Source organism: Strigops habroptila, chromosome 1 (genome assembly GCF_004027225.2).
Source record: "Strigops habroptila isolate Jane chromosome 1, bStrHab1.2.pri, whole genome shotgun sequence".
Classification (NCBI taxonomy): Eukaryota; Metazoa; Chordata; class Aves; order Psittaciformes; family Psittacidae; genus Strigops; species Strigops habroptila.
Window position 1 is genome coordinate 67,666,421 of NC_044277.2, and position 27,401 is coordinate 67,693,821.

The window sequence follows — 27,401 nt, forward strand, 5'->3', positions numbered from 1 at the left end:
TGTATGAAGTTCTGTCTTTCTCTTTGTGCAGTTAGATAGATGAAGGGTCCAGCAGGTGGTACCTGGCTTACAGAATTAAAATGAAATTCTCCTTGCTCCACAGAGGGAGTCTGCTATGTTATGCTGCATAGATATGCACCCTATTTGCCAGACGGGATAAAATGGCATTAGTGACTATAACAATTTCAGCCTTTCTCTTCTTATAGCTTAGTAAGCAACTGCATTCAATTTGTTCCAGAAACCACAGGTAAGAAATTGTCATGTGAGCACAGATGTAGTGATTCCATCTTTTGAATAATTATGTGGAAAAAGAAGTCACAGGCAGTGACTGACATGTCCTCTCTGAGAATATAAACAGCATAATGCTATATTTAAAATAAATAAAATCATTCCTTTGTGTTTGGATGACTTTCTAAAGAGAAAGTCTTTCATGCAAATGGTGAATTATACTCATGATTTTTGTATTAAGTGGAATTATAGAATGTTTGTTAGCAGCCATTGAATAAAACTTTCTTTGTTTCTACAGGCGTTACTAAAGTTGATTATGGGGACATATCATCACGACTTGGACTGAGGCGCAAACTCCAGTGCAAGCCTTTCTCCTGGTACCTGGAGAATGTTTATCCTGATTCCCAAATTCCACGCCATTACTTTTCTCTTGGAGAGGTAAGATTTTATCCTGTGTATTTATCTACCCTGGGTAAAGTACATGGCACAGTAAGTTGTTTGTATTCTGAACTGAGTAGTGCAAACAAATTATCTCCAGCAAAGTTCAAGTATCTTGCACCTGGGCTCCTGTGGTCTGCAAAATGGCACATGTGGCTTCTCAGTGGGGCAGAAAACTGAACTTTGGTATACAGTCCTGGAATTTGAATGCTTTCCCTTTTTTTACTACAGTACTTAGTGTCACATAAAAGGGCTTTAGAAATATTCCTTCAGAAATGTATTGTTATGGAGAACATTCTGTATAACATTCTCTGCATAGTATGAAGAGAGTTTTGCTTAAAAAAACTAGACCAGGTCAAGCCAGGGCTTTGCCTAAAAACTGCTCTGAGTTTTATCCCAAAAACCCTCATCAGTGACCAGCAACTTCATGCGATCCGTAAGCCTTGCTGGGCATTTCTCTGTTTCTTTCTTTAAAGTTTCTTAAGTGTAGAGGTAGTACAGATAATGCTCTCCTAAATAAGTAGGCACCTACTCTCACCTTCAAGTTATATTGAGTGAAATATTGAGCCTGTTGTAGGGTGATTTTGTATGTTTGTTTTTAAAAGAAATGCTTTTAAAAAATGGAGCAGACATTCATGTTGCTGCATGACTGTCAGGAGACTTGGTATTCGTGCCTACCTACTATATAGTAATACAGGGATTAAGGCTGTAACTCAAGAAGTGAGGAAATTGAACCCAGTCACCCTTGCTTTCAAAGGGAATTAAACCCACCATGCCTAGGAGAGTGCTTTAAAACTTCTGAAAGTTTTGAGCTGGAGACTTAATTGTGTCCATTCTGTTGTAGCTGGGTCTTTGAGCAAAAAGAGTCCCCAGCATGGAAAGATCCCCAAAAGAAAGCAAAGAAACAAACATGGTTCTGTAACCTGGTAGCTTGAAAATTTGCTTTGGAGTTTTGGACAGTGGTCTCTCATTGTAGCATGGTTCCTGTATTTTATATTTCATTCACATAACCTGTGGTGTATAGCTGAGAGAGCTGTTTTGATACAGACCTAGTTCTCTTCTAAAAGTAACAACCTTTGGTGGTGTGCTCTTTTCACTTCTAGATAAGAAATGTAGAGACAAATCAATGTCTGGATAACATGGCAAGAAAAGAAAATGAGAAAGTTGGAATCTTTAACTGCCATGGAATGGGTGGCAATCAGGTGATAATTATATTATTTCTTTTTTTAAATATCTTAATGTATTGAATTATTTGGAACACTACTTCTCATCAGGACAATTGCTTGATTCTTTCAATAGTTATCTTTAGAATATGCTTAAGTTGTAAAGTTTAGGAAACCCTAATCGAAGAAGATGCCTGTAAGAGGAAAAGCATGAAGAGATTTGTTGGTGATTTGTCCTTTTTTGAAGCCTGATTGCAATAGGTTTTAGACCAACTGTCATGTCAAAAAAGAAATGAGAGGAAGAGGAGACTGCTATAAGCTAGACTTCACCTCCTGTAGGTTCTCTGGAATTGTCTTCTGGTTAGACCTCCTATTGGTTATCAATACTTTAAAACAAAATGCCTGTACCCAAATTGCTGGTTTTAATACATTTTTCTTGGGTGTCAGTACATCTCTCTGTTGTTGTACTTTTGTGAAGAAGTCTTGAATTGTTTTCCAATATACAGAGATTATCTACACTGGGGATCCTCCTGTTTCTTTTTTTCAGTTCCTCTCATTCTTTTTCTGTCTAGGTTTTCTCATATACTGCCAATAAAGAAATTCGAACAGATGATTTGTGTTTAGATGTATCCAAACTTAATGGCCCAGTAACGATGCTCAAGTGCCACCATCTAAAAGGAAATCAGCTTTGGGAATATGATCCAGTGGTAAGTCTTCTAATGACGTGTAACATTAGAATGAGACAACCTGGGTTTTCACATGAGCCTACAAAGCAACATATTCCAGCATGGGACCACTATTTGACAGTCAAAACAGGAAGCAAAGTCAGGATTATGTTCCTTCTGTTACTGTTTTATCATGTAGCTGCTCAGTGGGCATCTATATTGATATAATTAGCTGGTAGGTTTTGGGGGAGCTTTTAGAAGAATATTTTCTAACTGGAGAAAGATAGTATGCTAGTGTAGTGTTGAGATCAACACTGGAAGAGTATTCCAGGTATCTACTGGACCAGTAACAGATAATGCTAACAATCTTGTGACAAATTCAGCACGTGGTGTCTTATCTTGCACAAGGTTGAAAGGAAATAACTGTTCTAATTTAAAAAGTCAGATTTTTTTTATATATAAAAAAATTATCCCAAAATTATAAAGAAAATCTTACATTCCTAATTGTGATGTGTTTAAGGTAAAGATGCTTAAACCAGCTTTATTTTAATCATTCTTTCTTGTACATAATGTTCAAATTTACTTTGAAGTTCCTATGCTGAACTGCCAGATCTAGAAGTCATTGACTGTTGATCCATTTATCATTAATTTGATTTGCAAGCCCTAAAACCAATTTTGTTATTGAGTAGTGCAGTCAAGAACTCTGGCAGTTAGAAAAAATAGTTCTCAGGCTTGTTAATTCAGAATCAGTTATTGCAAAAGGCAGTTACGAAACATGATTGTGTAAGTAAGATTAGTAGGTATTGGAAAAGATGTATATATATGTGAATTTGTACACATGCTTTTTTGTTGTTTAAAAAAGAAAATATTAAAAAAAAAAACCAACCCCATAGTACTGAAAGAGCATAGTGTAAGGTCAGTTTTGTGTCCCTAACTGAGAATAAAGCATACTTTCAAATACATATTCAATGTTTTCATTCTAATCTGATCAAAACTACTATTATAACTGATAACTGTTGTGTATCTTACCAGAATAATCCTACTTAAAGAACGGTAGATATTGCTTGATAAAGAACATAATTTACAAGTTCAGGCTTTTCTGGTTTTAATAGAGCAAAGCTTTCATTATCTACAACATCAAATAGCGTATTTAAGTGTTTTTGAGGGTTTGCATCTGGAGTCAGTGACCATGGGGTCTTGTCTAGTTCCTACTTACCTGTGGAAGAATTTTAATTGCCACTAGAAACTTTTGGTTAGCTTATGCCTGGTGATTTTTGTAAAACTAATTTCTTTTTGTTTTGTCTTCAAGAAATTAACCCTGTTGCACGTGAACAGTAACCAGTGCCTGGACAAAGCCACCGAAGAAGACAGCCAGGTACCCAGCATCAGAGACTGCAACGGCAGCCGCTCCCAGCAGTGGCTGCTTCGCAATGTCACCCTTCCAGAAATATTCTGAGAGGTTCTAAAGAAAAGCAAAGATTGACTGGGCTACCTCGGCTGATACTTTGACTACACTGTTAAGTAGCAACAGAAGAAACTTCTGCTTGGCAGAATCTGCAGTTTGTCAGCTGTTAGAACTCCTGCAGCTTCTCAAGTAGCTGTGAACCAGCCTTCCTGTATAAGGATGTGAAACTTCCACACATACTAGTGAAACTGCACCCACTGATGTTTACAAGATCGAAAGAGTTTCTTCCAGCAAATAATTTAGAGAACGTTTGGACAGTGGAAACATAATCAATGAAATAGTTTCTCTGAAGAGCTGCATATGGTTGTAGTTTGCTTGCACATCAGTAACCTCTGCTGAAAGTGCTGTTGTAATGAAGAAAGTTCCAAGAATATTTTTTTCCTGGTTAGCAGTGGTAACCAGACTACTAAATATAGATACACAAATAAATCAAAGACAGCTGGAAACCAGATTCAGTAACATGAATTAAGAATTCTGTGGTTTAAAAACAAAAAGTAAACAGGGTTTAATGGAAACTAAATCAGAACTATGGAAAGTACAATTTGTTATAGTGAAGTATCAAATTTATATGTAGATTTTATACCTCAGTGGGGGAAAATAACCATGTCAAAAGGCAATTGTTTCTCTTTTTCAATTGTGTGATAGTCCATAAATACAATTTTTTCTTTTCTTTCTGGCTAGTCTAAAATTCTTTTGGGCGCAAACAAGAGGAGCATAAGAGTAAACTTAGCTCTTGAATGTCAGATCAACATTTTTCTTTTTTATTTTAATATGTTGGCTGTTGGAATTGTATCATTTTATTACTGTCTGAAAACTGGAGGTTTAACATGCTGTCTAACTTCTTTTTGTCTAAACCTACCGTTTCAGTTTATACTTGGGTCAGTCAGCTTATGGACTTTCATGGCCAAACAAAAGATTTAAGTACACTTTGAAATTAAGTTAACTTGATGGAACACACTTAGCGCCCAGGACTCATACTACTGTGCTACGGTTTTATTTTCATAGCAATAAATCTTTTGTTCCTTGTTTGATTTCAGTCAACAGAAAGCCAGAAGAAAAGAGAGATGAATTGGTTAGCAGGGGATTGCCAAACTGAAGGTTTTCTGGGATCCTTTTTCACTTCATTTTCAGATGTGCTTCATTGTCAAGTGCATATTTAGATTAGACTCTGAATTGTAATGTTGATCTGCTACTTTTTTCTAATAAAACCTAAAGAAAAATAGCTCAATTGGCATGGTTTTTAAAGTTAACATAGCCAAAAGCAATATGACTATGTCATTACATTGGTCTGCATTTTTTAACTGAATTGTTTTGTTTTGTTAAGAAAAATCTGTGTGGGCTGATCTTGAAAATGAGCCACCGAACACTCAGAGTATACATTGAATTTTCTTTTGGAAAGAAAAATGAGATTTGCTTAATGGAGAGGATATTTTTATGATAAATGTCATTGTTTGGCCAACTGTCCTGTAAAGCAAATTAAACCTAGACTCATGCAAAATTTGTGTGGAATTGTATTTGGCTGTTACGACCATTTTAGATTTTCTATTCCAAGTTGCATTAGTCAGTGTTATCTCTCTTATTTCTGCAGCAGTATGCAAGAGTTTTTGTATACAAAGCAGGGAGAATGCTAACAAATTGCAGTATTGTGTTGATACTTTAGCAACATAATGAGACGTTGTGGGATTAATGTCAGATAAAGCATCTAAGTATCTACCTGTCTTTCACTGACCCCTGTTTTTGGATAGCCCTGCAAATCTTATGAGGTCGACATGGATTTATGGAAGTAATGGTATGGTACATTTACCAGAAAGATACTGAAATGTGCCAAGATGGCTTAAAAAAAAAAAAGTCATAGTGGTTATGTGAGAAGACTTACTCCTTTGGTATATTGATAGTTAAGAGGATGGGATGGGTGATGGTGTCATCATTTGTAATTGATATATTTTCTTGCTCCTTAGATGCTCTGTCATGCCTCCTGCTTTTATGCTGTTTCTCAAGTAGAGTTTGCATCTGTCTGATACTGCGTATTAGCCAGCAAAATACTGTTTTCAGTTTTCTGCTGTGTACCAGGGAATGATGTTTTGGGTCATGTTTTGGAATTTATGTCAGTTTATCTTAGCAAACTAGCACTTTTCAGGGCAGGGGAGGTTTTGGTGTGTAAAAATGAGTTTATATATTAGTTCAGAAACAGTTTCCCAAACTCAGAATACATCCCTTTAAAAACATTGCCAGCAAAGAGGCTCTGAATCAGAGGTAGGTAACCTTTCGTGGAGTGAGAAGCAGGAGCATCAGAAGTGCAGTGTAAAAGTCCTGTAAGTTTTCAAGATTTTTTAATTTAGTGGTTTAGTTTTTGTAAGTATATGGCACATCACTGAACACACAAATACGTTTTCACTTTATAATTGTTATGATTACTGCTGTGATATCCTGTTAACCAGACTTAAGTGCCATGGCTTTTAATGTGACTAAACCTGTAGATTTAGTCCTCCTATTTAGGCCTTGGAGTTACTATGACTTTACCCTTGTTAATTCCACAAGTCATTTTATACGTGGGTCACATAAAACTGCGGGAAAAGTCATCACACATCAAGTTGTCAACTTCAGAAATCTGAAGCAGCAGTCTGATTTCCAGCCTATACCTTACTGACCCCTAACCACTGAATATGGGGAAGGGAAGCAGCAGCAGGAGAGTGTCTGCATCCTCTAGGTGTTTGGCTCTAAACACCTTAGCTCAGCCAGGCTCCTGGTGGGATGACTGGTGCTGTTTGTCTAGCAGTGGTCAGTCCTTAGCCTGCTCATCTCACCACGGCACATGCTCAGCAGTTGTACCGTGTTGGTGGACAGCACAGGACTTCTGCAAAGATTCCCTGTGCCTCTGGTGGTGTGCATTTCAAATACTCTGATGTATTAACTTTCAGACATGGCCACAGAATGGCTTCCCCCAAATAGTTCTCTTCTAGCTTCTCTTACCATAGATGTGGTGGTTGTCGTCAGAGTTCCCTGCGAAAAGGGAGCTTCCTCAGTGACTGTTCAGCTATAGTCTCCCGGGGTGGTCCTCCACTTACAAGCATGGTATATTTCTATGTCTCAGCTTTGAATAGGAACAGTAGAGTTACAGGCATACTTAATTCCTTTCTATCTAATATGCCCCATTCCTGGAAGTGTTTAAGGCCAGGTTGGACAGGCTTTAAGCAACCTGGTCTACTGGAAGGTGTTCATGCCCCTTGGAACTAGATGATCTTTAAGGTCCCTTCCCGCTCTAACCATTCTACAATTCTGTGATAATCTGTCTTCTCATACTGAAGTTTTCAGATGGAATTTTTAGAACCTCTGTAATTATTTTTATTTAACCTGTTCTGATAAAAAACAAAAACAAAAACAAGCCCCAAAAACATATTGTGCTTTTTCTATGTACCATACCTCTCTTAGTACGCATATGAATAATTTCTAATAGAAATCCAGCTCTGCTCTCCAGTGCCTTTGCATTTATAGCTGCTTTGTTCAGATCACATATAGGAGAGGAAAAAAAACACAAGCCACTTCTCTTGATAGTAAATACACGCAGGATAAGTAGGGGGGGGGAAAATCAGTAGTTATATTTTGAAGAGAACTGGTAAATTCTGTTTTTGTCCTTCTTCTGCCCTGTGCTCAGTGTGTTTAACATAAATTTCTTATGCATGCTCTAAAGAGTGTTCTGTTCTCCATCTCATGTGCTTGTGCAATGGTCCTAATCTGAGATATGTACAGTAAGCAAAAGAGAGGATCTCTATGTTACAAGTTAGCAGCAAAAGTAAGATAATCTTTCTAATTCTTACTCTTCAGAATGCTGCTTAGTTGCTCTATTTGTTCAGGTAGGTGCTTTTGAGATAAGCAGAATCTTGGCAGATTTGTTCTGCCATATTTCCTCTTCAAGGTGAGTAAGGAGATGTAAGTATGCTTCAGAAGATTGACTGAGAAATAGGTCCTCAAAGCTTTCCTTCACTGTATTAACAATTCCTCCATGCTTTCAGATGAAGAACTGGGGGAAGTCTGAAGTGGTACAGAATAGATTTTAATAGCTTTAGGAGCCATGCATCTTTTTTGAATTTAATTGTAATACTAGAGATTTAGGGTAAGGCAGGAATATGTCAAAATTATCAAACTTGCACAATGTCAGAGTACTGTTTGCTCTCAGGTCTGTGAGAACATTTCTTACAATCACCTTAAAGCAAATAGTTCCCAAGTTCGTGTCTTACTCTAAACACTACTAGTTGAGAATTGTTTAGCTAAACATAGTTGTGATGATACGCGAAGGTGATGCACACAGTGTACAGTATGTTGAATAACAAAATAGCACTTTTTACATAATAAAAGCTTTTTAAACATGGAAAGCAAAATTGGCACATAGCTAACAGGTTATCTAGAGACGAGAAATTACTACATTGAGATGAAAACTAACAATATTGTTCAGTTCTTTTCTTTTTGGATCTTGGAGAATGAATTTGCAGCATTCAGCTTGCATTTCATGCAGTGTCAACTGATCCTTACCACGCTGAGCCATTCAGCCAGGTGATGCTACTCCATGTCAAAACAAGATGAAAGTAAACTGCTGCTTCTGACAATAAACCAAGTAATTGCCATAGCACCAGTTCAGGGCATAGATTTTAACCTGCTTCTGAACTCATCATTACTGGTTTCTTCACCTCTGCCTCTGAAGCAACTAGTAAGACACGAAGAATTTTCTTTCCTTCAGTTTTAAATGCATCATCTTTCATTCAATAGATGGATGTCTGTAGGAGTTCTCTAATAGCCTTGATATTATTCATGCTTTGTACTCTTTGAAAAAGCTTTTTGGTCTCACCTCTTGTGGAGCTCTGTCTCATTTTTATCACCTTTCTCAGAGTCTTCTGGTTTGGTTTTTTTTATTCTTTCAAAGATTGGATTATGGTGTTTAAGGTGCTGATGAGTTCATATATTGCCATTAGAGATGTGCATTATTTCTGTGTGATCCATTATGCATTCTAGTAGTGCATTAAGTAAATGTTTTCCTGAAGTGATCCTCAGTGGCATTTTAATGCTCTGAACATTAGCTTATAACACAGGACTATAGAAGTAATGCTTTGTTCCATTTTGCATAGTTGAATTTATAGATTTTTTTTTTTTTTTGCTTTCAGTGTATGCCGTTAATCACCTAGCTTTGGTTATTTTGCTGTCTTAAATAATTTGGACTTCTTTCTTGGTACTTAATGATACTGGTTCAGTCACAAGTTTCTGACATTCCCACTTCTGCTTTTCTCCTGGGTTGGAACAGACCTCTGCAGGTCATCTGGCCAAACCCATGCAAAAGCAGGGCTGACTTCAAAATTAGATCAGGTTGCTCAGGGCCTTGTCCACTCAAGTTCTCAGCACCTCGAAAAATACAATCTTCTGCCCAATCTTGTTGTGTTTGACACCCTCATGGTGACGATTCCCCCTGCCCCCCACCCAGTACCTAATTGGAATTTCCTTTCCTGCAGCTTGTCTGCTGCCTCTCATCCTTTCCCTGTGCATTTCAAAGTTGATCATAAATCTTTACTGTTCAGATACTCTGTCTGCTGTGTCACTTCCCTGTTTCTGGGACTGTTAAACAGATGGTCATGAATAGTTTATGTACTGAAAGTGAACTGCTAATAGAAGGGAGGTTAAACCAGTGTTTTAAGAGAATTCGCCTCTGCTTCCTCTAAATTCTAGAAATATGCCTTTCCTACAAACTTAACTTTGGCAAAGGGAGGTACCTATCCTGTTAAGTGGTCCAAGAAAAACTGTTGGATCTGTGTCCAGTCCACAGGAAGTGGGAAAGGAGCCCAGCCTTCATTGCTGCGGCGGCTTCAGCATTGGAAATACTCAGACCAAAGAATTAGAGGATAAGTCCTGTAGTTGCCTTGGCTGCATAACGAAGAGATCTGGGTTGTTTCAGAGCAGAGACCTTGTTTCAAGTTCAGTGAAAACAGGAAGAATTTTTAGCTACTGTTTTCTGTCATGGTTTTGATGTATGTGAATTGATTAATCAGGGTACCTGGGTCTCTAGTGAATCGTTTCGGTCTGAAAATGTTTGCAGGTAGCTAACCAGATTAGCGAGGTGGTAGTTTCAGATTTATGCCGGTTAGATGAACACAGCAAAAATGACCAGTTCTGATGGTAAGTATTCTAGTATCTCAGGATATAATAGCTGTCACTATAGGTGACTGCCATAATATGGTAAGTGATGGCTTGTTGAATGCCAGTGAACCTTTTGCTGTCAATTTCTCCTGTAGCCTTTTAAGTCAGGGAAGTGCTGGGGGTGGAAAGTGGCATTTCCACTACCAGGGTAAAGAACCTCTCCGCGTGTGAAATGAAAAAAGAAAAGTATCCCTGAGGCAGTAAGATCAAGTTGCACATGTAATTCCATTCAGATGTCGCTGTACTAATATGGTGAATGTACCAGAAACAAATCTCAAACCCCGAAATCCTCACTCTCATTCCCAGATGCTGAAAACCACAGGAACCAACTCTGTATTACCCATATTTATGGCTTGCTTGAATGTAGTAGCTCTCAAAGTTACCCTTTGTAGTCAAAGCCAATCATTCTTCTGATCTGGCCTGGGGTTTTTTGTGATCTTGAATGTGAATTGCTAAAAGAAAAAGCAAAGAATTATTTAATTACAGATTGTGCATGTGTGCGTATTTACGTGAAGTAGTTTAGACAAAACACATTAAACCACTTCAGCCAATTACAACTGAAGTTCATCCCCACAGCAGCAGTGTATACGCTGTTTGACTTCTGTATTTCCTGTTGCAGGCATGCTTAGCCCTGCCTGTCATGTTTGGTACATATGATGTAGTCAGTGCCATCTCAAGCCTGCTCAGTCATGTCCCTGGTGCACTTCAGTTTTCTCCTTCCTTTTCATGTTTCTGGACTGCGAGGAGGCATCGCGTGCCATTTCCACTTTTCTGTGTTGTACTCTTGCCTTGAAAAGTGCATTTTGGCCCCATACAACCATGCTGAAACACCTCCCGAAGGGAATTTCATCTTCTTTTGAGTCATGGATTTTGTAGAAACCAGACCACAAATGTCTGGGGTTTTTTCTTGCTAAGGGCTTGCCAGAGACTGGATCTCCCAAATGTGTCAGGATCAGTCCCCTAAGACGTGCTTTGTTTCTCTGATGCTTCACTCCAATGGGATCAGTGATGTTCCAGCCTCATGTTGTAAGGGGATTTAGTTCCATTTTGTGGGTTTGGGTTGGGTTTTTTTTGTTTACTATTCTTTGCTGTGTTTACATATTATAGCTAGATGAATCCTACTTCTTCCATGATGGAACTTGTCTGTGAAGGTGTCTGCAAGAAGGACACATTCTGCCAGAAATACAGAGAAGATAAAAGCACTTCTGGACAATAACTCCCCTACCCCAGCCTTTACCCAAGCTTTTTAGAGATACAGTAGTTCAGATTAAATTTCTTCCTGTAGTGATCTAAAGTCCACTTTAATTGTGATACAAAGGTACCTGGCTTTTTCATTAACTGCTCACCTCAAAAGCTGTGCTTCATCCTATTACCACAGTCAGTTTTGCCTTTGTCAATGGTATGAGGTTCTTTAGACAAACCCACTAAAGGTTGTCTATAGTGTTAGTTGACAAAGCTGGGAGAATGGTCACCTCGTGTATATGGTGTCTTCCTTTGCAGAGTACTTCACTACAGCTGGGGTTATATTAAGTGTTCCTGTCACTTCTCAAGTAGATGATTTGGGCACCTGGGGCCAATGTGGCATCAGTAAGGTTTTTGTGAAGTTGCTGGTTGTGAGAAGAAACCCTCTGACAGGTAGTTATCGATGTGTTGGGCACTTCATGTTAACACTATGGCTCTATATATCTTTTGATAATAGAATAGTTAAAACCCCACAACTGAAATTAATTCATACGTGCATGCTCATGTTCCTCCCTCCTTTCCCTCTCCATAAGAGTCCTTACAGTTTGTGACTACCAGTCAAGTGGCTAGATGCTGCTAGGCACGTCTGTACCCCAAATATGAAGAGTGGAAGAGTGACTTTTCCCACTATGGATACTAGAATAAGGAATGATGGTATATGGACAACCAAGAAGCAAACATGCAAGTAGACTGCAACTTGGATAAATCCAGTTAGAGGTAATCTCACTTTTATGCAAACTTGTGTATGATTTTTTAAAACCAATGAAGTGTGCCTTCTGACTCACTCAATTGTTCAGAGCATGAAGTTTATTGAAAACCAAGCTGTTGCAAAAGGCTAATGAAGTGATTGTCCTACATCCTGTGGATGTAGCTTGATGACTGCAAAGTTCGGCTTAGGTTTTTTTAGGATGTGCCTGGGCTAGGAATGTTAACTAGCAGAAATAGATTTCATACAGCTGTATATAATCAAAGAGAGAAGGAATAGGACCTCATTTTCTACCTGATGGCGTTTGGATTAAAATGTAATGGAGTAAACGTGACTTGGAACAGATTTGTTCCTTGCTGGCACATCAGAAAAAAAAGGTACCAAAAAAAGCCAGCCCTGCTAGTGGCCATACTATGTTTTAATAATTCCTCACAGTTAGGGGGATAGTAAAAAACCTCAATGAACAACCAAATATGTTGCTTCTCTGATTTTCTCAAGGATTAAGTTCTAATGCTTCTCTACGTAGTGAAAGCAGGGTTTTTTTTTTTTTCTTTTAAAGTCCAAGATAGTGCTAAGCAACCACTCTCAATGGGAAATGCTTAGGGTCAGTGCAGGGGCAAGTTATGTTTTCCCAGGAGTCATTCTGCTGGTTCAAATAATTTACAGTAAATACATATAGCTGAGTCATAAGAAAAACAAATTATTGTTCTTTAAAGTTAGGGGAGCCAAAAGTTGTATCTGGATCACTGGTGGGAAAAGAGATGTCTTCACAAGTTTTAGCTAAACTTAAACCTATTGTTTTACCATCCTTCCTCTAAAACATGACTGAGCTCACATGCGTCTTACGGGCAGGTAACTCATGCCTGTCACCTCTCTGACGAACCACCAGCTCAGTGAGAAAGGCCAGTTCTGCATGCTGCCACCACAGAGATGAGCAGGGAGCTTCTGCTTTGGGCTGCAGCTGCTGGGCACAGCCCAAGGATCTGGGCTCCAGAGAGTTGGGGCTTGCACAGAGGCAGGTTATTGAAAGACAAGAGCACAGGTCACAGGTCAGTTAAAACAGGATGACAACTGGAAACAACAATGAAACATTGCGAACTGAAGAAGCATCCCTCTAAAGATTTGACTTGTCACTCTCATGGCATCACTCATATCTGCTTCATAGGAAGTAGTATCCTGGAAGAGGTGGGTATGCTGAAGCTGTGGAAGTGCCTTTCTAAGGGTCAAAGCAGCACCATCCCTAGGACTGGAATTTCTGTAACAGGGACTTCCTCTGAAGCACAACAGTGGTGGTTGTGTCAGAATGGCCATTGTGGTTGCTCCATGCCCTGTTCAATTTTCATTTGCAAAAGGGATAGCCCACGAAAGCCATCTTTCTCATTGGAAAGATAGTGCTCTTCTTTCTCTCCCTTCTTCTCATGTGTTATTTTTCAAAGAAAAGAAGCTTTACTGAACAGCCAAAGGAAAAACAATGGATAGGTTCCCTTTCTGTGGGAAGGGAGGGTGCAGGTATGGGGAAGCAGAGAATCTTAAGACACTGTGTTTAGTTTTAAATGTCCCCACTGAATTGCAGAGAAAGCCTAGCTAGGCAGGATTCTGCAGCTGTCAGCATGAGTGTCTAGCTCTTGGGGAGAAAAAGGTTATACATAAAGCAATTTTTTAACAGAAAAAACCCAACAGTTCCATGGCTGAATATTTTGAAATGTTTACCATTAAAGATGAACACACAACATGTTACTTTGCAAAGAATTGGCAGAGTATTTTGAAGATGATGACAGCTAAAAGAGCTCACTTTTTCCTTCTTAGGCCTAGTCCCCTTTTCTTGGCATTGCAACACTTCTTTTCACTTTTTGTGTTTTTTCCCCTTCCCCCTTGTCTTGAATGCCAAAAATGCAACTCAGTGGTTACCTCAGAGGCTTAATTTTGGGCAGAGCAGGAGGCAAGCAGGTGTGGTGTCTTGCTGCTCTTGCATTGCTCTGTGCTTTTTCCAATTGTAATTATTCTTGCAGCTCTGTCTCCCACTGTTTGTGCTGTTACAGTTGCTTCATGTGGCTTTTTACTCGCCAAATCAGAGCAACCGCCACCCTTCCCTTTCTGATCTCAAACCAGGGACCAAAGACACCATTAAGTTTCAAAATCTTCCCTACACAGCGTCTATCTTTCCGACGTTATCTCTCCTCTGCTTTCCCTCACTATTGCAAAAGTATCATATACCTAAAGCTGGAGCTCTGTTCAGAGGGAAGATCTGTATCCATGGTTTCATCCCACTGCCTTTTTGGCTGAATCACTGTGGCAGACGCAGCTAAACCAGCTCCACACCGGCCCTGGGGTGCTGTGGCTGCCGCTGGCTGCCCAGCTCCGGCCATCCGCACCACGTCCCACAAGGACCCCACTTTGCCTTGGGTCACTTGGCGACTCTTGGTGTACATGGCTTCTGCTGGGCATACCTGTGCGATGCAGCCTTTCTCAAAGGGACAGCTGAAAGCTGGTGGCAAAGGCAGAATAGGTTGATGCCAACCTTGGTTCCAGATGGCATATAAAGTGCCTTTGAGCATTCTGATTTTTAAATCAAATGTTTTAAAGGGGAAAAAAAGATAAGTGCTCTTTTGGTTTGGTGCTATGAAGGGTGCTACTGATCTCTACTATAGCTGTTAGCCATCAGCATGGTTTTTGCCCAGCTAGTAGTACCTATGAAAAGCTAGCTTATGTGGGCCAGTCAGAAGTAGGTCTATTTCTTTAGCAAGCTCCTTGCTTGTGAACTGTATTGGGAGTTTCTCTCAAGATGTGCAGTCTTTTTCCTCTATGCAATGAAAGCCTTTCAGAAAACTTCCAAGCACTGCAAGCAAAATCATAATTGCATAGCAGTAGGTGATTAAATCTTCAAGAAAACCATTTTACAATTGTTTTAAACACATTTGAAGTGTTTCTATTAGACTCATTTTTGGCACCCCTTTTTTGTAGTTAAAGCCAGGAGGAGCACCAGTTACTATGAGCACAACTGTGCAAGGCCACAGACAGCTGTAAAATCATATGTAAGACATTAAAACCTCTTTCCTGTGCCTAATAATGTTGTAAGTTCTGTGATCTGAAATTTCAGTGTCTTGTAGGGTTAGCAGTAATTACCAGCTGTCCTGTCAAACTTTGTCATAGCTGGCTCAAAATGCAGGGATAGGCATGGAATTACCCCCACCAAAGGTACTCGGCTCCAGTTCCTTTCCAAAAAGCGGAGGAATACAAAGAATGAGAAAGCAAAGCTTTCAAGCTTGTATCAAAAAGCTTTCTAGATGACACTGAAGCTGTTTGCAGCTGGCCGTGTGAAACCAACCTGCTGTTGGCACCACAATTTGATCCACAGAGTTAACTAGTTTTCAAGGCAGTTATCAAAGACTTCTATCTAGTTTGCAGATTTTGCTTTGACAGACAGCAAGTGCCCTCATGTAAAGAGAAGAGGTGGCTCCAGTTATTAATTTGCATTGTTGATAAATGGTCTCTCCTGTGCTTGTCTGGGTAAGTAAATTCAAAGTACCCAGGATAGTCTGTCTTTTTCCTTTTTTCCTTCCCCCTTCATCACTGGGGGGAACAGTAGGAATGCAAGAGCTACAACTTGCATGGGAATTTAGTCATCTGCTCCTTTGCTTTTTGGCTTAGCTACATAGGGCTGAACTTCAGGCCTGAAGATCAGGGTGTGTACAAGTATTGCACTTTAACCCGAGGTCTTGTTTGTTCTAAACCTAAATCAGAAATTTGCAGAATCTCATGTGATTGTCACCCCGCTTTTCAGGATGGAAATGGTGAAAATTCCTGGGAATTTTCCTTTCTGTGCTTACAGTTTACTGTGTCTCAAGAAGAGACTTAGAACTGACTTGATTTTTCATATCATTCAGCTGAAGAAGGCAAGTAAGTTTTCGATTATTTTCAATAAGCTGAGAATGCTGAAAAGAGAGAGAGAGGGCAGGAGAGGATTTGAATAAAATAACATGGACTGCTTTTACCTTAGAAATAGTAATACTGCTCTGAACCTGTAAACTAAGAGTAAAGAACAGCCTTGGAAGAGAGCAATGGATTTCTACTAAGAAAGATACAATAGGACTCCTTTGATGATGCCTGGCTCTACCAGAGAAGCTTTTCTGGCCTGTAAATGTCATCCTCTGACAACTGCTCAGTGTGCCAAAGAGTTAAGATGGGAAACTGTTTCAGACCACGAGTTTGACTTTTTTTCTTTAAAGTTAGATCAAGCTTTTGTTGCAGAAAGTTCCTGAGCTACGTTTGGATGATACCAGAGTTCAAAGGGGGAAGGAGCAGCACATATGGCCATGCCATAAGCCTCCAGCACCTTTGATGCTGCGTCAAGAAGCATGAGTCTTCAGTCTTCATGCCTCTGCTTTCTCAAATGCCAATGTGTGGGTTTAGTGTGCTAGTTATTAAAGTAGGTTGTTTAAAACAATTCCATTTTCAGAGTCCGTTACTCAGTATTTTTTACTTTTGTTTGCTTCACATAATGATCATCTGTTTGAAATTAAGGCTTCATATGGAAATAATCTGGACTGCAGTGGCTGTGTTCTTATTTGGATGCGTTTCTGTTATTCTTTTAATATTATACATCTAGTTCTTACCAAAATGAAAATGAGAGGGGTTATGGGAGTATTTTTGGTATTTCGGTCTCAAGAGCCACTCGCAGAGTAGCTAACCTCCCAGTAAAATCCTGACCACCAGCTACCGAATAAACTTGCGTTATTGTTCATCTGTTTGAGCAGCACTTTCGGTGAACTTGTCCTTCACCTATTTGCATTGTGCCGATACCAGCAATTTGCTCCCTGTGAGCCCCCTGAGCTCTGTCAGGCAATGTTTCCATCAGGCTGTGGGTGGTTTTGCATGAGGGCTTTGGTGGGGGAGTATATCACTATTGTCTCCTTCTAATAGGAATGATGTGTTAGCTGACCCTCCTTGCCCTACATCCTGAGTTTTCTTATAAGGAAGAAAATGCTGTGCAACACAAAGGTAAGCTGTAAGCAAAATTCTTGTCTCAGGGCTTTGAAGGAGGGGTAGGTAAGCTCCTGAGAACAGTGGTCCCCAAAGCACATCCATCTTTTCCCAGCTAAACCCAAAGTCAGAGGCTGCTGCAGTACAACACAAGATCCTGAGCTTGCGTCTGGGTTTACTACCAGTGTTCACATAAGTTGTGAGCTGCTTCGTGTGGCTGCCTGGGCTTGCAACTGAAACATTCTTATCTCCTTATTGTAGCACCCGCCTGATCTGAGGCACTTGATTAATCTGCTTTGGTCATTGCCTGAGGCCTTGCAGGGGGACAGGAGTCCTGTCCTCCCCTTCTCTTGGCGTCCTTCTGCCCAGACACAGGGGGTGGCATTACCTCTTACGTCCCAAGGTACGTTCCTCTGGATGGGCAGGCTGGTGTGATGCCTGCTGGCTGCAGTCGCTGATGTTCCCAGCAGATGTGGGCTTGTGTTGTACAAAGTGGAGGTGGGACCTAGACTCAAAAATGAGAGAGCTTTTTATGAAGGTTTTTCTACCTCATATATCCATAAAACCCCATCTCTGGCATCAGATTTCAGCATCAGAGCCAACCCCTTCTTGAAATGAAAACATCTCGTTTACCAGAAATTTGTGTTATGTTGTAAATCTGCTCTAAATTTAGCTGTTCTGAACATAGTTTAGCCTAACATCCATTATCAGTTGCTGCTTCATCATTTAATACAGTTCCTGTTACATGAAGCTTGCCTTGGTTTGCATTTGCTCTGGGTCTCTCCTGACATGCCAGTTGTCACTGTTTATACTTCATGGTATTTTTAACCAAATCAAGTGGTCATTGTAGGAGGAAAGTATTTGGAGGTGAAGCTTTGTAGGATGTAATTTTGTAGTTGTCTTCAGCAGGTCCTCAGGGTTTAAATATATAAACACTTGGCATCTTGCTTCTGTGCTGCGGCGATGAGCAAGTATTCCCATCCTTTACCCAGTAAAGGAAGGTACTGTTTTCCCAAGCACTGCTACAAATATTTTCTTCTTCATTAATATTGATGGTGGTTCACTCACAAGCATGTCAAGTTCCCTTTCTCCGCTTACAGGGCGGACTCCTCACAGTAAACCCTGGACTCATGGCAGATTTTCAATGCTTGGAACTTCTTTTTCCGTTTAAAACTGTTGTTTCTGGTAGCTGACTTGGAACTGCGTAAGTGTCCAACTGACACTTCATAATCTTATTTGCTTTTCAGAGTGCTTTGCAGCAGGCTATGGACAGATTGTCAATTCCCTTTAGCTTGCTGTGCTTGAGGTGATCATTTCTGTCCACTGCAGGTTTGCCAAAAATGAAGCAGTCCATGGCATGCCTTTATTTTTCTCTCCTCCGTATAGTAATATTGTCTTGACCTGTGGAGCTGGCCACAGCTTGCTTGACTGGTTTGAAGCTCAGCCTGACTTCCTGTTACAGGATTTTAGAGGCAGACAGTCCCAATGGCAGCATCAGAGTCTGAGCTTCATTTTAGGTTGTATGAGACCTGCAGAAGTGGAATTGAGTTATGCAGGGATATGTACAGATCCCCTGGTAGTCTCTCTAGGGCTGCTGCTTTGGGTTCCCACTGAAGTCTGGTTTCTTTTCAGGACCTGACAGTGTCAGGGAGGCTGGTGAAGATCAGCCCTGGATCAGTCACAAACTCAAAACTGTGGTGTACTGCTCATGTCATCATGTACGTTTCTTATTACCTTCCTCTGCCTGACTCATCTGAAAGCTGCTAAACATACCATATGCATAACTTTACCAAACGCAGGCATCTTCACTGTTGCTAGGCCAGTTCTCACTTCATTTGGGGTGAAATGCTGCTTTAATATTTCTATTCCAGAGAGACTCCGTATACTCAATACCATGGCATTCAACTCTTTCATTCTTCCAGGTGTGTGTGAACCCAAACTATTCTTCGCATCAGTCCTTCTTAGGGTCTGATGTTTGAGAACTGCATGGGGCAAAAGATGCTTGAAAACATGCATTCTGTACCCAGCGAGCACATCCCAGGGCACCCAAGTGCCAGAAAATGCGTTTCTGCCTGCTGGGTCTCTTTGCTCAGTTTGGACCTATAGGACCTAAGCCACCTGCTTATGGACTCACACTTCCCTTCTGGCCACTGCATGTGCATGGCTTCAGCTGCTACTTTCTGACAGGAATTGGTTTGTTCTATGACTATGGTGGAAACATCATTTATTTTGCAAGTTCCAAAGCCATTTTTGTGTGCAATAAAGCCTAACAAGTAGTTATGTCTGGAGAATGCCATAACTATACCACAAAGCAAATGGCTGGAGAACACTTTTTTTTAGTATAAGCTCCTGTGTGCAAATTAAATATGCCCATATGCACATATAAAAATAGTGAAAATATTTTAATGTGTATCTATATGGTATTTTTGGTGGGGATATTTTACAAAGGGATTACGCTCACATGGACCATGTTTTCCATTTAGAAAATTGAATCACTGTCCATATTTATTGATGAGAATTGTATGCTGGTAAGTAAAGTTATTTTAAGGATGTAGATAAATGGTCTGCAAAATGAAGTATATCCAAATAGGCATTTCATAGATGTATCCAAACAGGCTATTTTACTGTTAATCAATGTTCTGTGTGTAGTTAATTCATCTGTAGATTTTAGCAGTGACATTTTATGTCCTTGGCAAAGGGATGTGCATTGTTTTGAAGAGCCATCTGTCCTCTGTGGCTTACTAGCCCTGCTGCAACCAGCAGCTGTGTGCTGCAGAGTCTTGCTGGGTACCACCACAGCAGCCAGGCCAGGGAGCAGAGAGCCCTCTGCTTTGGGTGCTGGGCTGCTTCGCTAGTCAACGTGTACCTGACAGTGGCTGAAACTCACCCATCACACACCTTCATCTCTAGAGTGTATTTATCCGCTAAGTCTGGCAGTATTTTTTGGCTGTTCAAATAGATCTGAATTTTTTCAATATGATGATGGATTAATAGGATTTGATTTATTGTATCTGAGGAATACAAGGCAGGAACTTCATTTCTCAAAGTTTGGATTAAGAGAGCGTTGTATCAGTGGTGAGCTCAAGTGCAAGGTCCTACACCTGGGTCGGGGCAACCCCAGGCACTGCTACAGGCTGGGCAGAGAAGAGATTCAGAGCAGCCCTGCAGAAAAGGACTTGGGGGTGTTGGTTGACGAAAAGCTTAACATGAGCCGGCAGTGTGCACTTGCAGCCCAGAAAGCCAACCGTATCCTGGGCTGCATCAAAAGAAGTGTGACCAGCAGGTCAAAGGAGGTGATCCTGCCCCTCTACTCTGCTCTTGTGAGACCCCACTTGGAGTACTGCGTACAGTTCTGGTGTCCTCAACATAAAAAGGACATGGAGCTGTTGGAGCGAGTCCAGAGGAGGGCCACGAGGATGATAAGAGGGCTGGAGCACCTCCCATATGAAGACAGGCTGAGAAAGTTGGGGCTGTTCAGCCTGGAGAAGAGAAGGCTGAGTGGTGACCTCATAGCAGCCTTCCAGTATCTGAAGGGGGTCTACAAGGATGCTGGGGAGGGACTCTTCATTAGGGACTGTAGTGGTAGGACAAGGGGTAATGGGTTCAAACTTAAACAGAGGAAGTTTAGATTAGATATAAGGAAGAAGTTCTTTACAGTAAGGGTGGTGAAGCACTGGAATGGGTTGCCCAGGGAGGTTGTGGATGCTCCATCCCTGGCGGTGTTCAAGGCCAGGTTGGACAGAGCCTTGAGCCACATGGTTTAGGGCAAGGTGTCCCTGCCCATGGCAGGGGGGTTGGAACTAGATGATCTTAAGGTCCTTTCCAACCCTTACGATTCTATGATTCTATGATCACTGGAGAGGAAACCTGCTCCTGTATTTTACATAGAGACTCTGAAGGGGGGGGAAAACGGTGAGGGAGCTTGATTAGGTCCTCAGGGGTCTAGCAGGCACAGAGGATTTCATAGATGAACAGCCCTATCTGCAGCACTGGAGTCCTATTGGTGTTCCCTGAACTTCATTTTAGGTTGTGTGCATCTTGCAGTAAATTAATTGCCTTACCACGGTGTAAATATGGGTCTCCTGGCAGTCTTTCCTTTTAGTCCCTATCAATAAAGAGCCCAAGGAGCCTCCTTGCTCCAATATCCTCCGCTCTGCCCTTGCTCTCCTTCTCCGTGCACTGGCGTTTGCAGCTGCTAGCATGCAGTTGATTTGTAGGTGGGTTGTAAGGCACCAGCAAGCAAAAAACCCCTGAACCGAAGCAGAGGGGTGGCCTACAGGCTTAGCACTTTGCTTGTCTTGGACCTTGTAAGCCTTTGTTTTCTCTGTTTCTGTGGAACTAATGCCAAGTCAGGCATGGTGTTTTAACCTAGCCAGAATTATAAACTGTCCTTAAAAAAAATCAGAAAAGCAAAATCCTGCATTAAATCAAGTTTGTTTGGATATCAGTTTCTCAGTGTTAGTTCTCTTTGTCTACGTGTTTAAGTTCAGATGTTTACTGGTTTGAACTGAAATAAAATCTTTCCTTTGCTGCCTTTCCTGAATGATAACATCAATATCACAACCTCAGAAGCCATGCTGTCTACTGGAGTAAGACACTGGGCCTGAATGGCCTTTTTCTCTTTATTGTGCCCTAAAGCTCTGGAGCTGCAATTGCTTCTCCAGTTATATGCCAGAGGCAAACGCACATGTTGTAGATCTCATTGCCATTATTAGGGTCTTGTTGCCAGGGCCCAGCAGAAAGGCTTCCAGCTCAAGGAGCAGTTCTTGAAAGCTATCTGGGGCAAAATTAAAATGAGAGTATCGCCTGGAGTCTTCAATATTTTGTGATCACAGGAATGTGGAAAGAGAAGGAATACTTAATTAAATGCTTTCAGAAGTCTTAATGAAATCAGATGTCAAATCCTGGAGGTAGAGCTTCTTTTAACTTGATAAGGCATATTGACCTCACACGAAGAGAATGAACTGAATGGAAATCAGCTCTGGTTTCACATTAAATGAAAGTCTCCAGAGATGGCAACAGTTTTGAATAACTGTCAAAGTTATCAATAGTCTTTTGAAAGTGCAGTTGTATTATTAACACCCAGTTTGGATTACATTAGCTCTATCAAGGCAAGGTCCATGAGTAGGAGTATATGCATGCCAATACATGTCAGCAGGTGAAGCAGGTGGTTGTCTAAATGCACATCATCTGCTTTGTGCAGACTGCATGTATGAAGTGACCAACAATGTGCATTTCTATTTAGTTAATGTGCATCCCCCACATTTTCTTTCCTTTCATTCCTCCCTCCCCTCACCCCCCCGCCAAAAAAAACCAAACCCTCCATGAATCTCATTTTTGTTGTTTGAGTGTTGGCAACAGTAAGTTATAGGGGAAAACGTCATTTCTTTGCCTGTTTTTCATTTTGACCTCCTCTTTCAGGCAATCTACAATTTGCAAATTCTTTACCCTGCCCGAGTGTTCCTTCACTTGACTGGAAATGCACGTTGGTGTAGCCTGCCAAGTATTTGGGCAAGTCCTTCACAGGACAAGAGGCATGGAAGGGGAAAGAAAGCTTAACAAACTGGAAAATGCACTTGTAGGAACAGAAAAAACAACAGACATATAAGGAGCAGATATAGTGCCATAGTATGAGTGCAGTTTTGTTTAAACAGGACAGACTTTAAGTTCATGTCTTCTGAACCGCTATTGTGCAGCACACTAATATAATATAATATCCATATATCACCTGGATATCTCTACCAGCCAACACTGCACTCATTTATGGATAAAAGTGACCATTGTCATACATGGTGGGATTACTGCATTCTGGCTTTTTTTCAGCTGAAGTAGTTCAGATTTGGAAGGATCCCATTTCTCCAGAGGGGTGTGAGTTGTGTCAGAGCACAGGAAATCAGAGCAGCAGTGACATATGCACGTTTCATGTCTCTATTCTACTGATTAACTATTACTAAATCCAAACCAAAACAAAAAAGCTCCTGAAGTCAGGAGCAGTGTTGGCTTGTGCATGTGCAGCTTCCTTCAGCTCTTAGAGTCTCTTCCTTTAATCCACTGTGTTTCTTCATTCATGCTCTTATCTTGCAAGCAGTGTTTTGAAGGGGTAGGCTGTATCTGTGGAAATACAGTTATCGAAAACAGAGGCTCACAGAGTTCATATGGACAAAATTACATTAAGAGAATATATAACACCCAACTGCCCTGGTGCGGTGTGATGGAGAGACAGAAAGATTCATGGTGGAAGAATGTGATGCGCTCCAGAGCTAACCTTCAGCCGGGTGCCTCTGAGAGCATGAGGGCATACGGGATCTCTTTTCTGAGCAAGAAGAGAAGAGAGGTTAGAAGCTGGCACCAGACATGAGGTCATATCTTTGTAAATGAAGTGAAGAAGAATAACCAAAGAGCTGGGAGGAATTGATGTTACAACACAGGCTTCTAAAAACCAGTTGTTAATCAGAGCTAATCTGTTCAAGGAAGTAAAACGACGAAAAGACTCTTGGCTTGTGGATGGAAAATGTCTGTACCACAGATGTAACTCTTTTTTAATATAGCAATTCACTCTCACCCCCAACAAAACCCATGGATCCAAATTTCCATCAAAAGAGTAGAAAGCTGCAGCTCAGCCTCGCTGCTTCTGAGGCTTTGAAATAGGGAGTGAGTGTTCAGGATGCCGTAACACACAACCACATCAAAAAGCCTTAGTGGTATGAACTGATCTTTTCTATCTAGGTTTCTAAGTAAGTATGTGCACCAAGGTTTATCTAGGATGGCATTGGGCAGCAGCCTGTTTTGACCCGTTCCTTCATTCATCTCCTAAGAAATTCCTCAGAAAGTATCTTGGCTGCTGAGTAAAGGGGGAGTTTGTAATTTGAACCTTAAAGAGGAATGATGGTATTGCTCCCACACAAATGCATCATTGTGGTAAGGAGGTGAGGTGGTTTGTAGCCAATCATTAATAATAATTTATGCAAAAAAAATTGTTGGCATGAAGCAAACAACTTGGTTTTATTTTCCCAGAAGTCGCAAGTTCACGTGGAGTCAAAGGTGTCTTTGTGTCTTGGTAAAAGGTTACAGCTTCTGGAGCTAAATATCAATACAATTTTACATGTACCCAGTACCTTTGATTAGTGTTTACGATAACTGAGAAGTAACTATTGCTATCTCTAACTCTCAAAACTAAAGTTAATCTGTAAGAATTCAAACAGAATTGGTCAAGCAAGATGTTAACTGGGACACACCAGTCAATTTAGCAGAGTCACAGGGGTGATTACTTGTGTTGCAATGACAAACAGGCTTTGTAAGTGGATTAAGCATAAGATTTAAGCTCTGATTCTAGACATATAATGTTCATGTGCATTCCTTCAAGCCTCATCTCAGATCTCCTATCAGCATAGGTTGGTGGCAAATTGTAGGCTGGCACACATACATTAGACCCAGAAAATTCCTCCAACCCTCACAGGCTCTGGGATAGCAAAACCAAACCCGACAGTTTCCAGTTAACCTACCTGAATTAGAGAAGACTCAGACTTGCATACTAAGCGTCTGAGACTGAGGCACCCTAGTGTGCAGAGTTAATGTACTGTGCCCTTTAAGTACGGGGTTTCCAAGAAGTTCTTAGGGGTTTTACCTGAGGTGTCTCTCAGTGTCCTCTTGCTGCCAGACATCTTTTTTCCCATCAGTAACCTGGGACTTCTGTCTCATCAGTAGTTTCAAGGGTCAATGTTTCCCTTATGCCAAAGATAACACACTATCAGTTGACACACAGGGCATGATTTAGGCTCTTTGCTGTGACTAGTATTACCCTTCCGAATGAAAACTGGCATAGCAAAGATTTAGTAAATCATCATGAATGCCCCCTTCTTTCAGCTTTGCTCATTCTCTGTGACAGGCTCAACTCAAACCATATGAATAAGCTATCATGTGATTCGGCATTTTGCTGGAAGAGCTGAATATGCAGGTTTTTTATTGTAGTCTGGCTTTCCTGCTGTTTAAAAACATGTGATGTAAAGGCAGGGAGGTTAGGGGAATTTTTGCAGATACTTATAAATGGGAACATTGCTCTTGAGAGTGTCCTTATGGTGCACTCCCAAACAATCCTCTAAATCAAGAAAACAAAAAGCTCAGATAAACCTTGATGCAGCCCAATGCATCCCAGTGTGTTTATGGCTGTTTCCCAAATGATGAGCTATTTTGTCAGTCCTAAAATTTGGAATCCAAGACACTGTATCTTTAGGATGTCGACAGAAAATGTGTGGCTCCACAGTATTCAATTACAATGAAGTTCACTGTGGAGTGTTAACAACATATTTCTGGTAAGCAATGTGTAGTAATGTTTGCATTCAGATTTTGCTTATGATCTGATGAGATCCACTCTGCACCATGTGGATTCCAGGATGGAACTGGATTATCCAGTCAAAATTGTAGAAGACCTCTGAAGTTTCTGAGCCTGAGAGCGAGCCTCCTTACCAAGCAGATTTTAATCCATCACAGCCTTTAGCTACTGGGTTACCAACAAGTTCCATTGATGATAGATGGGAGCTTGTGCTGGTTCTGTGGTATACTGGCCTCATTTGAAGATGATTGCAAAATTCTCATAGATGTTAATGGTAACAGGAGTGGCTGTTTAAGGAGATTATGCACACCCTGCTGTTTCTGTTGGTCCTTGCCCTTTGTAGTTCTCAATCATCCACAATTACCGTCAGAAATATTATACAGAATTCAGCTTTGCCTAGTCCTGTCAGAAATTACTGATATATTGCCTGTAAATTTGTTTAATTCCTTTTTTAACTGGCTGATACTATTGACATCCACAGTCTACTGTGGCAGCAAGTCCCAGAAGTTCACTACCTTCTATGTAAGGAATTACTTTTCTAGCTTTTTTTACCTGGTTTCCAGCCAGTTTCCTTGAGCATCCTCTAGTTCTTGAAGTATAGTATCTGGCGAAAAACAGTTTGGTATTCAACAGCTTTGATATTGTGCCATTATATTGATATCACATTGTATTGATATTGCATTTAATTGCATTGTAATGGGATTTTATTATATTGATATTGCATATCCCTCAGCTTTGTCCTTTGCAAGTTGAAGAGTCCCAGTCCCTTACAATTTTCCTATGTCCTCCTTGATATGCAGAAGTGACCCAAGCCACACACCATTTTCAGGATGTAGGTTGTCAACTTATGTGGTGGAAAAATATTCCTTTCTGTCTAGTTCTCATTACCTTTCCCGATGATGCCCAACATATGCTGGTGTTTTCTTTCTTTTTGCTCCTGTAGGCTGAGTTGGAAATTGACGAGAGCTGTCACTGATCACTCCAAGATGTCTTTTCTGTTGTAACTGCACCTTCCAAGCTTCACATCATGTAGGCACAGGTAGGCTCTTTTTCCCTAGGTGTATTTCCAAGCTTACCTGCCATCTTTCTGCCTGCTTAGCTCTGTTCAGCTCCTTCTGAAATTCTTTGTCATCGACACATACAAAAAAGAGCTCAGCATCAAGATCAGAGTTTGTAAACAGGAGAAACTCTGCCAATGAAGTATGTAGATAAAGGCATTGCAAAATGTTAGTACTGAACGTTGAGAAACATGCCACGTATGCCTGTGTATCAGGTGCCGTTGAGAAATAAGCAGCCTGTAAAGGACCCCAGCCCTGATGGCTGGGTACTGCACCCAGATTTGTCACAGGCATCAAGCATAAATAACTCTGGCCATTAGATAGGAGAGCTGGGATCCAAAGCCAAGATGTACAAAAGGTCCCAGACCACATCTGCCCTGCCAGCCGTCAGATTAACTGGCTACATAATGTACCTTTTAGGAAATTAAAATCATTTTTTAAAATAATTGACCTAAATGCACTTGCAATAAATCTGCAAATCTACCTGCTTCTTAAGCTTGGCCTGTTAGAGCTGCACCATTAATTTCAGAGCTAGCTGTAAACTAATGAGGTAAATTATCCACTTGGTCTCATGTGACTGCAGGGACCACCCTGACACAGTAGCCAGCTTTCTTTCTTTTCCTAGTACCTATGCAATAACAGAGCTGGAAAGTCTGGCTTGGGTATCTTTATATTCCGCACGGTCTGCAGTGCGATGCTGTGTATATTGATGTGTATTCAGAAAGCAGATTGTAATTGTGATTTATGTGATAAAACCTACACAATCTGATTATACAAATATGTTAGAAAATGTATACTGTTTAATGATTGGCTTGTATTGGGATTTGGGAGATTATGTGTTGTCTCTACATATGCATTCTAATGCCAGGTGCTACAATGTGCTAGTGTATGAGATTCCCTTTAAGCTGTGTGTTACTCAACAAATAGCAGATGATTGCATGATATGTAAA

The 27,401-nt window shown here is 40.7% G+C and overlaps 1 protein-coding gene across 2 annotated transcripts in view; it reads left to right on the forward strand.

Moving 5' to 3' along the window:
* Positions 1–5,457, forward strand: part of GALNT1 (polypeptide N-acetylgalactosaminyltransferase 1) — an 83,897-nt gene extending 78,440 nt beyond the window's left edge. For both annotated transcript variants that reach the window (XM_030492525.1, XM_030492535.1), the window contains 4 exons: positions 527–666; positions 1,770–1,868; positions 2,402–2,536; positions 3,804–5,457. In XM_030492525.1, the coding sequence (XP_030348385.1) occupies positions 527–666; positions 1,770–1,868; positions 2,402–2,536; positions 3,804–3,950 (521 nt within the window). In that variant the 3' untranslated portion in view covers positions 3,951–5,457. The remainder of the gene's footprint in view (positions 1–526; positions 667–1,769; positions 1,869–2,401; positions 2,537–3,803) is intronic.
* Positions 5,458–27,401: the final 21,944 nt, after the last annotated feature.